This window comes from Rhea americana, unplaced genomic scaffold (genome assembly GCF_003343005.1).
Source record: "Rhea americana isolate MKP2758 unplaced genomic scaffold, rheAme1 scaffold_132, whole genome shotgun sequence".
NCBI classification, from domain to species: domain Eukaryota; kingdom Metazoa; phylum Chordata; class Aves; order Rheiformes; family Rheidae; genus Rhea; species Rhea americana.
This window is the reverse complement of record NW_028185395.1, coordinates 1494176-1510433: the sequence shown is the minus strand read 5'-3', so window position 1 is coordinate 1510433 and position 16258 is coordinate 1494176. Positions and strand designations below refer to the sequence as shown.

General features: G+C 35.6%; 1 protein-coding gene across 3 annotated transcripts in view; it reads left to right on the top strand.

Moving 5' to 3' along the window:
- The window catches only part of TRAPPC10 (trafficking protein particle complex subunit 10), a 41699-nt gene extending 25520 nt beyond the window's left edge, over window positions 1-16179 (top strand). Inside the window, exons 14-23 of one of the 3 annotated variants that reach the window (XM_085297927.1) lie at window positions 695-1209; window positions 4536-4677; window positions 5833-5991; window positions 7107-7333; window positions 8596-8696; window positions 9165-9291; window positions 10112-10282; window positions 11465-11642; window positions 12040-12234; window positions 13043-16179. In XM_085297927.1, coding sequence (XP_085154053.1) covers window positions 695-1209; window positions 4536-4677; window positions 5833-5991; window positions 7107-7333; window positions 8596-8696; window positions 9165-9291; window positions 10112-10282; window positions 11465-11642; window positions 12040-12234; window positions 13043-13281 — 2054 coding nt within the window. In that variant the 3' untranslated portion in view covers window positions 13282-16179. The other 2 variants (XM_085297928.1, XM_085297929.1) reach the window with 2 other exon arrangements.
- The last annotated feature ends 79 nt before the right edge of the window (window positions 16180-16258 follow it).

Sequence of the window (16258 nt, the reverse complement as noted above, 5' to 3'; positions counted from 1 at the left end):
TCTTTAATATGTGAAGTTTAAGCTGCTATAATCTGATCTACAAAAAGATTAAAAAATTTTTTTTAATTGGATTCACTCTTTCATATTTTGTCCTCAAAAATCGGTCATGATTTAAATTCATACTGAGTATGTTTTGTAGCTCTGTCAACTAGTTATTTTTTATGTAATTTTTTGGGGGTGATGAATGGGTGAACCATGAAGAATGTTATTTTAGCATTATTTCTTGTACTTTTTTTTTCTGCTAGCAGTATTGTTTTTTGAAAACTGGTTGAACGATAATGATGATGACTCGAGGTGCCTGTTTGATCATTAATTTATGTGGAAAGCTTTTTACTTTATGGTACTGTGTTCATCTACAACACTTCATGTGGCAGTTTAACATTTCAATACTACTTAAATATATCTCTTCAGTTAGTCCTTTTAATAACGTAAGTAGTAATGCAAAGTCTAGTAGGTGACTAGAATTATCAGAAAAAACTCTCAGCATCACTGGTCTCTTATGCTTTTATGCAAGATAAAACTTAAAATAGTGAAGTGTTGATTTGTTGTGAAAGGATTCATTGTGAAAAGATTTAGAAGTTGTTGATCTGATTAATTTTAGGGGTTAAGATTTTGAAGCTTTTTAAATAAGAAAATAGATTTGCTAATGTTTAGCAGCATTAGAGGAGAATAAAATCTGTTTTTATCTTTCCAGGTCAAAAGATTATACTGCCTATGCACTCCTTTGCACAGTTGAAAACTCTACATTTTGACCCTCCAAATGCTGTTGTCCATGTAGGTGGAAAGTTGTCTATTGAGCTGACTTTGCTGAGCCAAATGCCCATCCCGGTCCAAGTGGATCAGATTGCCATCTATGTTCACTTCAGCATTGAGAAGAATAGTTACAGAAAAACAGCTGAGTGGCTCACTAAGCACAAAACTTCCAATGGTATTATCAATTTTTCAAATGAGGTTGCAGGCTTTCCGTTGTCGAGAAACAACTTGCCAGCACTGGAGTTATATGAAATGTATGAACGAAGTCCCTCTGATAACTCTTTGAACACAACAGGAATTATCTGCAAGAATGTGCACATGCTACTGCGAAGGCAGGAGAGCAGCACTTCTCTGGATATCCCCTCAGGGGTGACTCTAGAAGATGGGGCTCACATATTGAAATACAATGACTTAATACTGGAACCAGGGATCAATACAATAACTTTCAAAACTCAGGTATGTTTTTATAATTGAGTCAGTGTAGCACTCAGAAGAACTAAAAGCACTTGCTAAAGAAGAGCATAGTGCTGACAAGTGGTATCTGTATTGCTCCTTTTACAGCTTTGATGCTGCTCCCATTGTGGCTTTCTCTTTGTTCTGGATTTTAACTTTTCTTGAAGTAGTGCAGTTATGTTTGTGAATTGGTAAATCTTCTAATTGCAGTCATTAGAATCAGATTTCCTAACCTTATTTAAAAATACCTATTTGATTATTGCTGCCAAAAATAAAACTGATAAGTTGATATACAACATACTGTACTGCTCATCAAGTTACTGTTTTCAGAATAATGTTCAGATTTTTGGGAATGTATTTTCTAGCCTTTAGTAAGCGCATATGTAATTAAGTTTTGTTGATAGCATGCTTTTTCGCTATAGAGAATGTAGAATATATTTTGTTTAGCAGCTGTAGTAAACCTGCGTGTAAGAAAGTTGACAAGATTGAACTGAACTTTGAGTACCTGAAATTTGTGTGAGCAATCAACTAGGTTCATCTTTCCTGTAGCAGTGAGTCTTTATGTTCTTGCGTTTCCATTTGTTATGGAAGATTAAGATGAATAATGGATGCAAGTACTTGTGAAAATGGAGAGTAAGCATCTAAATGGCACGCTTGGAAAATGGAGTTAGAGATCTGCTTCTGCCATGGAGTGTTGTTATGAAAGTCCTGCAAGCGTCCACTTGCACGCACTTTCTGGTTCAGCTTAGTTTTTTGAAGAAGTGTTCATTTTTTTTTCTTCTTTCTCTCCTCTTCTCCTCCTCAGCAAACTAAGCACTCCAATAGTTGCTGAAATGTGTGAGGACAGTATTGGTCAGCAATTCTGGTAGTGTGAACATAAGGAATTACTGTGTAGTAACTGGAAATCAGCAGACTCTTGAGTACCAGTCCTGATTTTTACCACGTAATTATGTGGCCTCGTAATTTGCTGATTTGTTGTTCTTGATCTTCTTACTGTTATTAATGAAATGGGGAAAGGCATGTACCTGATGACTTTGTTCTAGAAATTAAAATGCCAAGCATTTTCAGAAGTGAGACTTCAGCATCTGTTTGGACTTCTAGCAGTAGGAGATTTTGGCCTCAGGTGTCTTTTCATTCTCTTCTTTGGTGCTTTTTCTTTTGTGTGTGTGGGGAGGTTAGAGAAGGGGGAGAGGATGTTAACATCTGTTTTCCTCCTCTAGAGCCCTTCGTAGGGAGGTATCTGGTAGAGTTCAATACTACAAAATGAACTTGATTGTAGAGAAAAGTAAAGTGAGAAAATTTTGAGGAACTCAGTGTTGCATCTGAAGGATTAACAAGACATGAGGCAGCACAGTGAGAAGTGTAACAGCTGTACCATAGTCTCTTCATTTTCTGAGCATTATCTTATATATTGAAAGGAGTATGGATTCTATAAAGAAAGAAAAATGTATTTTTTTGGTTATATATGTTATAATATGCCTGCTAGCTTTGGCATTTTCTAATTGCTTTCACATTAGTTTTGCTCTCTTTTTATGAAACTAATTTTGAAATGAGAATCTACATATCTGCTTTTGATGACCCAAAATTGATAGCTGAGCAGTCTGGCCAGGAGGTTTCTTTCAGCCTTCTTATCGTATTTTAGGCATTCCATTTCAATGATCTGAACTTTCTCCTTTTTTATTGTTAATTTCTATCTTGCTGCAGAACTTTTAGTCTGAAGCTGAGCAAAGGTTCTGCAGGTTGACATGCTCTGCCTTTCTGTTCCTCCTGCAGTGGGGCAGAAAGCACCAGAGAGATGTGCTCACAGGTGCAGGTTCACACTGTGGAGCATGTGTTCATTGCAGGTATCTCAAGGAGATTCGGTTCAGTTCAAGCCCCTCTTGATACAATGTGAGTTGGCAGTCATGTCATTTGAACTATCTATCTACTGGCTTCATTTTTTCAGGTTTCTAGTTCTCTCAAAGGGTTTAATGGGATTTGGAGATGTTAGAGGTCTGGTGGCTGCAGTTGAAGTTTTTTGTAAAATAATGAAGGTATCTACAGAATTTAGATCTCAGGTGAACCTTAATGTGTCACCTCTAAATTACATAGCTTTCCAGAGAATAGAATTTTGTTATTCCAAATTTTTCTAGAATAATGCTTAATTGCATTGCTTCCATATAAAAAAAGGAATAACTTTGCTTCTAAGATGCAAAGGGAATTTGATTCTTTCTGTAGATCTTAGGCTGATGATTAGTCTTGCTTATGCTAATGGATAGTGACCTTCCAAATTTAACCCCTTTTATTGTGTGTGTTCAAGCTTTACAACAGATGATAAAGGATTATTTAAGTTCTCCAGGCTAGTATTCATTGCATGTTGATATTTAAATGCTGGATGGATGCCTGTCTATAGGCACGACATTCACCGGTGCTTTTCCGTTAGAAGATATTCAAGGAGTGAAACTTAGTGACCATAATTTCAAAATACATAATGCTGAATTTCAGTTGCATTTGCTTGTAAGTAACTGTATGCAAGTAAAGTTTGAATGTTGCGCCATTCCACCTGTTTTCCCAACCTTTTAATCCTGTTCTCTGGATTTAATTCTGCCCAGCATCAACATTTACATGCTACTAGCGACACTTTATCAAGTGACGCATGAAGAAAGAAAGCACTACCCATTCCATAGCAGTAATAGCTAAGAGCAAATAGAATCAAGATAAATATGCTTTAGGAGATGATAGTGCTACAGTTTGGCTTTTTATAATGTTGTTATCTTAAAAAAATCTAGAATACCATTATTAAGAGTAAGGGAAGAGTTTGAAGTAAAATGTATATTTTTGAAACATTTGGAAATCATTTTCATTGGGGCTGGGGGAGAAGTGTGTGAAATCGATAAGCTTGTCATGAGTTGAAGGCTGTGCCTTACACAAATGTTGTAGTACTTTGTGAATGTCAGCCAAATAAGCACATTGCTGCTGCTTGCTAAATATCATTTTGGTAGATAATAATTATATTTTAATGTGTGGCACTTGGAGGAAAACAAACACTCAAAGAAAGCAATTTGTCAGGGTAGTTATTGTATTAGTTACTCTGATTATTGGTATGTGTGAGTTAACGTAACACTTGTTCTTGAATCAGCCAGCTCTCTAGAGCTTATATCTTAATGGAGGAAAATGTGATCCTGGATAGAAAGTCTTGTCACTTATTCGCAGAACAATTATTTGTTTTTATTAATAAAAACGAAGTATCTAATCAAAATTAACTGAGAAACTTGCTTGTCTTTCACTAGAGGGTTTGTTTTAAAAGTACTTGCTAAATTGAAAAATCCTTTCAAACGTTTTCTTCCAAGGCCAAAGAACCTGGGACGTACACTCTCAGGCAACTGTGCACTTCACTGGGAAAAGTACAGTTTGTCCTTCTTCATATTTACCCAATTGCGCAGTATGATGTGTATTCTCAGGAGCCCCAGCTGAAAGTGGAACCAATGACTGGTATGTATAGTTGTTACACTGTGGTTGTATTGATAATCTTTCTTTTCCCACTGGAGTAGATAAAATATTTTTCATCTGGAATTGTGTTCAGATTTTTTTTGCCTTGCTGTTAATTTTGAGCTAGAAGTTTAAAATAAACTTATTTTTTAAATTAAGTACACTGTGTCAATGATAGATGGCATTCAGCAACTAATTTTAGAGTCTAGATCAAATTTGAAGATGTAGTGTCGTTTAAATATCAGGCATGAATTGGCCTCCTATGCAGATTAGAAGAAGTGAGTATTCTTATTGGCTTATTATTATAAGTTCACTTATTCTTAAGTGAACTTCTTATTGGCTAGTTTTGTGACACTGCAGTGTCTTTGGTAAAAGGGAAAAAAATCATGAGAAATGAGTTCCTCTTCTAGAGGTGATAACCGAAAATTCTAAAATCAAATACTGAGTGCATTGCATTTGTGACAGTTGAGCACTGTGTGATGTAGCATTTGTTACAGCATATAAACTGAAGGTAATATGAGTTTATTTTCAAATTATAAATTGAGGTAGCTGAGCTGATATGAGTTCAGTGGAACCATTCCTGTTACAGGTGTTACGATATATGGCAAAGGAAGGACAGGCATACTGGAGAGAGGAGAGTTAATCAAATTAGTTGTAAAATTGATGGTTGTGGTTCAGATCTCTGAGAATCTGTGCCTATTGGCATTCTAATAATCTTGATTATGTAAATACAGCCTGTGGGTATGACAGGCATCATAGGTGCAGAAATACAAAGCTGTCTGCAACCTGTAGAAAGCTTAAAAAGGTTGACAATGTCTTTCACTAAGTTTTGTGCTACTGGAGACAGCAGAGTACATACTGTGCCATACACAGTATGTGAGCTAGCTAATCTAAACCTAGCTCAAGAGACATCAACATGCAGAAGTAGGTTGTTTCAAGTCAAAAGTGACTGAAATTCACTCTTGGATGACTTAACGTCTTGCATAACATCACTTCCCCCCCCCCCCCAAAAAAAAAATTTTTAACTTACTCTAATGTAATAAGAAATTGCCTGGGAATATTTACTTGTAAATGCTCACTAGCAAGCGTTAGCAGCATATTGTAACCATCTGATGAAGACTGTTGGAATGTAATAACAATTTTGCTTTTTTCCTTCAGATAGCCTTTTGGCTGGTATTCCACAGAAGGTGAAATTCACAGTAATTACTGGCCATTACACCATGAAGAATGGAGATACTTTGCAGCTCAGTAATGCTGATGCCATGCCTATTCTTTACCATCCAGAAAGCAAGGCAGTCATCTATTCCAACACAAGGGGTAAGCAATGGAGTGAAAATGAATACTCTTTATCAATCCGAAAATTCAGTAACCCTGAAATAAAGCTGTAGTTATTAGTGTGAAGAACACTGATACTGGCTCTTCCAGTAGCTGTTATTAACTGAAGCTATTTAGGGACTTGCAAGTCAGCACTTCAGTGTAAGAAAGATCTTAAACTTTCATCCCTAGTAAAGCAGTAGCATGAGCTTTCAGCAAACACCTGGACAGCTTTCACTTTCATGGATGAAGGTCAATAGGTATGGAGAGGAAGTAGCTGTTGAGGTGAGCATCTTTTGTGATTTCCAAATGAATTATGATGATCTGTTCCTTTGTGGACTGTGTTTTAACTAGACTACTGTAAAGTAATCTAGGTAGGTTTTTATTTAGTGCTCTGTGTAAACAAAATATTTTCTTGAGATAGAGATTAATTTTAAACAGATGATGTCGTAAGATTTTTTTTTTCTCTACTTGGGTACTGTATTCTCAATTGCTCGAGTGTAGAGCAATTTTCTTAATAAATGGAGAGAGCAATGTCAATTGCTTTAATAAAGTTGAGATTGATTAAAATAGACTATACAGAGGCATCTTGTATGTAGCATTTTAAAGATACACTGATGAAAAATAATGATGTGTGTGTTTGAAGAGAAAAAGAATTGTGAGACTAAGAAGCTAAAGGATGATGTAAAAACTGTAATGCGTGTCAGATGATAGACTAAAGTAGCTCTTTATCTACTTTGAAGCTTGGTATCAGATCGTCATCTTTGGAGTTTTCTTGATTATTGAAAGGGACTACTATACTGAATGTGTTGGCTACCTTCCTGCAGTCTTCGAGCTGGGTAGAGCATTGCCCGTGCAAAACTGAACAGCAGTGGTATTGAAGATGTGAAGATTATAGCTCGTTTGAGGAGGTTACTCTGGAGTTGTGTAATATGGTTTCTGGTTGCTGGTTATGCAAGCATAGAAGTCTTGCTAGTAGATTCTTATGGTGCCACCTATTTTCTATTGTTTTTAGTTCCTCAGACTAATTTTTTTTTTACTTTATTAGATTAAAATGAAAATTGGGAAGGGATGAACAATTTTTAAACAATTTTTTCCTCATTCTACATTAACTACAGAAAAGATCTCAGAATCATCATTAAGGATTCAGTCTTCTGAAAAGATTATGAGCATCAGTTTGCCAGTGACTCCTGCATATCATGTAATTGAGTTTGAATTAGAAGTCATATATTTGCCATCAACCCCAGAATCTGCAGTGGAGAGAGAAAATACTGTAAAAGAAGCTCACAGGAAAAACAAAGAGAAGCAGAAACCGGACAATCGCATGGCTACTGTTGACCAAAAAGTAAGGTAACATTTGACATAGATTGGCTTGATCACAAGGGCGTACACTCAACAAAATATAAATTGTGATGATAGAGAAACTGGTTGCATAGAAGTGATTTTTCTCTTAAAGGTTATAAATGCAAAAATCTTACCAAATCTTTATAGACATAAAGAATAAGTGAACAAAAATATACACTATGCTTAGTATATGACCAGCTGTTCCGCTGGTTAGCCCTCTTAAGAGTTTTGGCATTGTAGTGCACAGTTTGCTTAGGATAAAAGATACTTCTGTCTTTTTTGAAAGTTGGATTGATGTCTTTAAAAGTGCTGTGAATGAGATCCTCCCTTCTGACTCAGGGGAAGGATAATTCTTCCACTTGTAGAGCATCTGTACACAGTACTTGAGCAGTACAGTATAGGGTTTCAGGCTGCCACATTCCATAGTTGGAGGTGAGTTTTTCTCTTAATTCTTGCTGTGAAGAATGAATAAAATGAGCAACATCATTTTGCTAACTGAATAGCATCTTTAACTTGGAATCACCTTTCACAGGGTACGCCTTGCTAAAATTGATTGAAATGTGCTGCCCTATATCCTTGTGTATGAAGAATGGGGTGAAGATGAATAGCTACCGGCTGGCATTACTAGAACTAAAATATTAAAACATGCAATCTTTCCCTCCATAGAAGAGTATGTTACTTAGTGTGCATGCTGTAGAGTTAGAAACAGTGGCACCATTCAGTTAAGGTGAAATTCTTTAGTTAAGCATGCTGCTCAAAAGCTGAAACAAATACATGTACAATATATAATAAAGAATATTAAATGCAAACTTAACATTAATTTATATAAAAGTGTTTGTGTGTGTATGTGTATATGTATGTATATATGTATGTATTATAAAGATATTTCAGAAATAAGCCTTAATAGGAATTTACTTTATACTGTCATTTTTATCCAATTTTAGAATTCAGCTGCTATCAGTATTGTCACTGTCCTCTATCTTTTCTTTCTTGTATTCCCCTTCCTATCTATTTTTGACGTTTGTGGTCTCCAGAACTAGGTACAATCAATTTCCACAGAAAAATCTCTTCTGAATTTCATACTAGCTCAAAAAGAACGTTAGTCTTTTGTTTTCATCAGATTTGGTTTTGACCCGCTGCCCATCACACCCACTCTGGATGCATTAGATCTAGACACTTATTGAGAAATCTTTGGTTTTGAAATGAGGAGAAAAGAAAACCATTATGCTAATGACCAAGAACCATGTTCCTTTTTCCCTTTAGGTAACCATTGATTGTCCTTGGTCAATTTACTCCACTATTATCGCATTAACATTCTGCATACCTTTTAATGCCAAGCATTCCTTATTGTCAGCTGGCAAACGGTAATGTACTCATTACTTATTTATTGTTTCTTTCCTCTTACAAGCTATGGAGGTGGAACTTCATAAGTAATATTTCTAGTCAACCGGTTTCTTAAGTTAGGGTTTTGTTGTCTTGCAGCTTCCTGCTGGAAGCTTTCTTATTTCTTCTAGTGCACTTTCCTAGCAATAAAACAAATACGTGGTTTCAGTCATTTTGGAAATAAGACCACAAGATAAACCAGAGTGAACTATTTCTGTTAAGGTATTTCGTTTTATTTAATATGTGAGAGAACGTTTTACAGCTTTATTTCTGCAAACCCCTAAATATAGTTTTTGGGAAAAAAAAAAAAAACAAACAAAAAAAAAACCACCTGCCATTCTTATTTTTCTTGAGTTGTGTGCTTTGGAAAGAATGCTATGGACATCTTTTAAGCATAATTGTTCAAATTTGCTATGTAATTCAACAAACTGTATATCTTGTTTTTTCAGGAAATATGTGCAAGTCTGTATACAGAATTTGTCAGAACTGTGTTTCCAGCTTTCAGACAACAGCCTAAAAACTTCTGCTAATTGTACAGATTTGCAGCTGGTACCTCTGAACCCTGAATCTCAACAGGTAAAGACTCTTTTGGTGGTATATGAGCTCACTGATAGGAGACCTAGATATGAAACTTAGTGAAATTATTAGCACCTCTGCATATATACTTTGCAATAGGTACAGCTGATAATTGATACTTTGTCAGATTTTTGCCAATCTTTGAGAGAGAACTTTGTTTCTCAAAACATCTTTAAGAATAATTTATATCTGCAGGTCTCGGATCAAATTCTAAAAACCTACACAAACGATTAAATAAGTCTCCAAACTCCTCCTTTTGCCTCTTGTAGAGAACCACATTCCAGTCAGTGTTTCAAAAGAATACATTTTCCTTCATACCATGTTTAGACTGGGCTTAAAGAAACCTCAGGAAACTGTTCTGGCACTTAACTTGAGTCAGATTTACAGTAGCATGGCCATTCCATCAGTGTCTTTTGAAACTGGTCTAAAGGTGGTATGAAGTTGGTCTGTCTTGATAGGAAAATGATACGCAAACATACTTCATCTCTCTTACTTTTTTTGGTATATTATACCAAATACTTTTGAATAAAACATTTTTCCCCATTGAATACGAAATATATTCTTTTGAAACACTGATTCTGACAGTAAAATGTCTCATTCTTTTTAAGTGCAGCACACATCTAACTAAAAGATTTCACAGCAGCTATTGGTTTTGGTTGCATATTTTCACTGATGATTTATTTTATACCGAAAAGATTTGTTTTGTTTTATAAACTATAGTAATTCCAGAAAAGACATACACATAGGAACATGTATTTCTACTTTCCTTTCTCAGAGAGGAGGGAAAGAGCTGATACTATGAACAAATATTCTCTTTCAGGTCATACACAGTAAGCAATCAATATTCTTTGTATGGGAATTGAAGTGGACAAAAGAGCTTCCTCTGTCCTTGCAGTGCCTGTTTTCAGTCAGCTTTTGTCCAGCTACCTCTGAAGAACAGTCCCTTTCCCTGAAGCCGTTCACTTACGAATTCCAAGTGGAAAATTTTTTTGTAAGTATTCTTTTGTATATCCAAATATTAGAAAACCACATTCAGTTAACATATATGAAAGGGAAAAGTCAAAAGTATGTTAAAGATTTTCTGCTTACATAATGAGGTTGATACCTATAAAGGATTGTTGGAAAACTAGTTTGTAGTTTGTTGAACCACAAAAATAGAGGGGAGGTGGAATCATATTTACCACTGGAATCCAAAAAAAAAAAAAAAAAAAAAAAAGTTTCCTTGATCTTTTTGTGATTTTTGGTGTTGGTGGTTGGTTCTTCTGTGTTTTCCCCTCCCTAGGTTTGTGCTGTTGAGGCTTGCTTAGACTACTGAGCTGCTTTCTGACCTAATGGCTTAGGACAGCCATCTCCAAAGCAAATGGCTGTTTCTGAAAATCTTTGTTTTTGAAAGCATTTGTATTGGTTAAGTGGTGCTTGAGATGAGCTCTTCTAATGAACTATTTAGGATTTTTTTAAAGCCATTATCTGGAATATTTCTTCTTTCCTTTTATGGACAAACTCTTTGTTTCTTTGGTCAGCAAGAAAGCTTAAAGGCTAGATTTCCTTTGTCCTTTTCTTGATGCTTATTACAAATTGGCACTGAGCAAAATTTAGATATGGGCTTACCTACTCGCATGCAACTAGCAATTATTGGCATTTGTATCAGTATCTTTCTGGATATTTTTAGGGGAACTAAATGTGTTAATGACTTTTGTAAAAATTTAATTTTGTAGCAAAAGAATTAGTTTTTTGATAGTGCAAACACCTTCATTCTGGGGATTATGATATTAAGAGTGAAGTAGTTTTCTCCTGTATTACCCAGAATTTGAGCAATGTGGAAAGTAAGAAGTTGAGAAACTAATTAAAGCTTGTTTAAAAAATAATAAAAGAAAAATGATATCTATTTAGAAGCACTGAAAGGCTGGAGCGCTAAAGCACAGAAATGGAGGGAAAAAAATGTGTTTTTACTCCTGGTATAGGAAACAATTGTTTGAATCAGATTTGGCTTGCTTATTTGCTCAAACTGAGCAATATAATGAAGTGAACATTACTTATCACTGAATCTTGTATTAAAAAGATGTAATAGGATGCAAATGTTACACTTTGTACTGTATCAATTGTCCAGTTTTCTTTTAAACGCAAATAAAACACCCTTTTTTTCTTGATAACAGCACTGTTTTCTTCCTGACAGACATTATATAATGTGAAAACTGAAATTTTTCCCCCATTGGGGGCAGAGTATTGTAAAACAGGCTCACTCTGCTCTTTAGAGGTGTCCATCACCCGACTTGCGGACCTCTTAGAAGTTGACAAAGATGAAGCGTTAACAGAGTCTGATGGGTATTGTACAACAAAACTGATGTATGAGGGTAAGAATATTTTTCTCGATTATAATACTTAAGCATGTTGACGAGATTCTCCAGTTTTTTGTCTTGATAATGACATCTGCCAGACCTTCCATGGCCATTGTCTTGTATTGTGTATAGCAGTTTTCGTTGTCTGAGAACGTATTATTTTTCTTCCTCACTAATCTATCTAAGTGGAATATAATTACTGCTTGGGCTGGACAAATGCTTCCTTGAGGCCAAAGTATATTGATATCTTTTGGGGAGAGCTGTTTTCTTACTTCGAACAGCTGTTCACATACAAAAGTCTGTGGGCATCTAGATATTGTGAAAATACTGATTAAAGAATGTTCTAAAACTGTGCTGAGGGTTCTTAATTTTCAAAAAAGATTCTGATAGTATTTTCTCTCTATTCTTGCAGTTGTTGACAACAGCAGTAACTGGGCAGTGTGTGGAAAAAGTTCTGGAGTGATATCTATGCCTGTAGCAGCTCGAGCAACTCACAAAGTCCACATGGAAGTGATGCCGCTCTTTGCTGGATACCTCCCCTTTCCTGATGTCAGATTATTTAAATACCTCCCTCATCATTCTGCTCACTCCATGCAACTTGATGCTGGTAAAGCTATCTTGACTATGTGGCTACTTATAGAAATGATTCTGCTGCTTCTGTGTCCTTGTGTAAAGAGGAAAGCAAGGCGAGGGAGTGTATTAACTACTTTAGGGTTCTTATGTTACTTAATTTCATTTCACAGTTCGTATTTGAAATTTACAAAAAGCTGCTCTGACATGAATATTGAATTCAGATTGTAGCCTTACTGTCTGAGAGGGCATAATAAACTCCCTGTTTTCTTATATATCCTTTAAAGATTATTGCATAGTTATCACTGAATTCATAACCAAGTGAAAATTCGCTTGATAACCCTCAATAATCCTGAAGTTTCATTGCTTGTAAATTGTGTATCTACTGTGTCTTAACTTTGAAAAATTTCCCCAGTTGTTGGAAGGATTAAGTAGGAAATAGCAGAGCTGCTGAAAACTTGTGGCGTATAAACCAGATTAGATCAAGAGTTTAAATTACTGTAGCCACCTAGAATCTTCATTGGTATTGTTGAGCAGCTCTAGAGCTGTAGTGAGAATTAACTCATGCAAGCAACTGTCCATTTGTTAGTTGAGTTCTGGTAAGTGCCAGTGTACATTTTTCTAGCCCATGACAAATCTGAGGTAAGGCTACTTAAATTTTCCTTAGCTGTAACAATGTGAATGATACCGGTTTCTGCTGCTGGTCAAAAGTGTGCACAAACTATTAGTTCAACTGAAATGATGAGTAACTGTTACCATGTGGTAAGTTGACTGTTGAGCTCTGGAATAGTTTTAAGTTATTAATCAGTTTAGAGAATGAATTTGTGGGTTTCTGTTTTAAACAGATAGCTGGATTGAGAATGATAACTTATCTGTGGACAAGAATGTGGATGATCAAGCTGACAGCAGCAGCATAAGGAGCAGAAGTAGCTTGCATTCTGCGGCTAGTGGGGAGCACAAAGGTTTGCCAATGCCCCGTCTACAATCCTTTTCATCTGGACAGGTTTTCAACTGCAGCACTGGTATGCAAATACTTGTCGTTCCCAGCAGGGATGACCATGTTCTGGAAGTAAATATCACATGACAACTTGGTATAAAAATGAAGAAAACAAAGACCTTTAGAAACTGGATATGGAAGCACTTTAAAGGGTCACGACCTGATTAGTCTTTGCTGTAACATTCTAACTCTAACCAGACCTATGGCACTTAATGCTTACTGGCCATGGAAGCACCAGACAATTGTATCAATTCAAATGTACAGTGAAGCTTGTGTCAGCTAGTTTATATTGCCACTTTAGTATGTTTTGTGTAAGCTATTGGGTTTTTTCCCTTCAATCACATCCTGCTGGTAAAGATGCTTGCTGCAGTTTGTCCTTTATGTAACTTGAGCAGCCTACAGTTTTGCTGTTTTTAAAAAGCCTGATTTCTGTTCACAAAAAAATTTTCAGGTTGACAAACAGTAAGCCTTGCAATGTGGCTATAATTGACTTGTGTGTGCCTTTCCAGTCACACGACTGTCTGGTTTTCTGGACTAGGGTAGCCTTCACAATTTCTGAAAAATAAGGTGTGATTCTGAATCCCATAGCATCTAGAAGATGTCAAAGATATATATATATTTTTTTTTTCCTGAAGACTTGCTTAATGTCTTCTATGTGTTGGGATATAGGAATTACGCTTGCCCCAAGAGATCCTTTAGAACCATACCACATCCCAAGCTATCCAGTTCTGCCATATTTTTTGAAGATCATGGCCCTTGAATTTAAACCAGTGGCTTGGCATGTGAGTAAATGTAGTGAATGCTCATGGGACCATGTTTTTTCCCTAGTGACTTAAATGGGCAGATGAACATCATATCAGATGCATTTTATTATGTGCTAGCTTGTTTTTTTTTTTTAACCAAAGTTGTTTTTTCCCCATTTCTCCAGCCCTAATCAGTGTTTACTTGTTTTTTTTTTTTTTTNNGGGGGGGGGGGCACCTTAATTCCAGAGTTTTTGAAAGTAAATAATGCTGTTTGAAATGAAATTTACTTCACAAACATGGGAGAAGGATTAAGGTCCTAAAATTCAGTCTCTTCTGGTCCAGCAAACTGCAGTCATACCATACCAACTGATTATTTATCAGTTGTAAATTTTAATGTACATATGGTTGACTATTTAAATAATGTTACAAATTAACGGATGTATTGTCTGTATAAGTTGCACCAAAAATCAAGGATTAAAAAAATGTGTGTTTTTACAGTGTGAAAGTCACAGCTTGTAAATATGTGTAGTGTTTTAAACCTTTTCCAGATCTCAAAAGCTCTGTATTTTTGTATATATATAGGTATTTCTCTGGAATTCACAGATAAAGATGGTGGGAGGAGGGTTAAGAGGAAGAGAGGAAGTCAGCATGAACTGGTGTATCCAGGAGATTTGTGGCCTCTCTTTAGAAAAATTCTATTCTGAGCCTTAAAGGAATAACAAGAATTTTTGCAATTGAATAGATCCTTACTACAATGCAGTATAGGGCAACAAAAATAAAAAAATCCAGATCTTTGAACGCTTTCTCTTTTTGTTTAGCAGCTGCCTGCTTTCTGTTTTCATGCTTTCTGTATGTTTCAGAATTTAGTCAGTTGGATGATATCATTGTCTGACGTCTTGTATTTTTAAGTAATAATTTACAGGTTATTCCAGCCCTGTTCCAGAAATACAACAAAGCATATAACAACTTGTTCGCTGATGTAATAGAACCCCGTTTTTCTTCTAGCATCAGTAATCCTTGTCATTGAAATCTTGTATTTAGCTTCCATCTTTTGCATGCCTAAATGCATGGAGGAGGTATTGCTATTAACAGCCTTAACAACAAAATTCTTTAATTTTGAGGTGTTCCCTTTCACTGAGTAGACATGCGTCACATACATTACGTGGGTTGGTTTGTTTGTTTTTCTAGATAGTTTATCTTCTTACTTAGTTCTTACCAAAGAAAGAAACTGTTAGAATTTAATCTGTGATTATTTGGCTTCGTGAGTTTCCAGATGAGTTTCCTTTAAGCATTTAAATGTTCCAATTTTTAAATTGGGGCAAAAATTTCAGTATGATGTAACACTTAAACAGTCAACCTTTCCTCCCAAAGGCTTAGTCTAATTATTACTGATTAGAGGCCAAACTTATGCATTCATGATGGAAGAAAGAGGTTGGTTTTAATAGGAAAGTTTGCAGATATAGCATAATTGTGAAACAAAGTGTAAAACGTGTAACTTAATTTCATTATTTATATTTGAAATGTAAATATAAAAAAGTGTACAAAAAAGTGTAATTTTTGTGAATGTTGCAGTTTTACCTGTGACTGGAAAAATTACAACTTCTGATGTCCTGCTTCCGATATTGTGAGAATTTAATGTGAGAATGACATTTTCTACTTGCAGTTCTATAATGTTGCATTGTCAGGACGCTCCACAGAGGAAAACTGTCCCATATCAGGTATCTGTCAGTAAGGATAAAAGTATAAAGAAGTGGAGAACTGCTCATTAGACAGGTTTTCAGTAATTGTTTTTCTTTAGCTCAGGTTCTGCTAAATTATAAAGGGAAGAAAAACACTCCAAAAGAATGGTAATTAAATTAAAATCCAAACCCTACATTCATCTAAGTATTTTAAAAATGTAAAGATATCTAAGGTAGACCTGCTAGTTGAAAACGTTATCGTTACGCATCTTCTTTCTGTGAAGGAATGCCCTATCTCTGTGGAAATCATAACACTTTATCCTAGAGGAAACCCAAAGCACCATTTAGTGTGAATGACTGCTGTGATTCTTTGACTGGAAAAGGTAACAAGTTAGTGACTTTGACACTGCAGGTACTATAATTAATTCCATTTTCATGGTTTATTACTAAATCATTTTTCACATTGTTCTGTAAAATACTGTTAGATGACACGCATTGTATTAAGATTGTTTAATGAAATTGTAAGCGTTACGGTTCTAAATATACATGTTTTAAAAAGAAACCGCACTTCGCTGCTGCCCTTTCTCCCCCTCGCTTGGTGATCACATTTTGCCCCCTTTCGGCCAAAAAAAAGGGCGGGG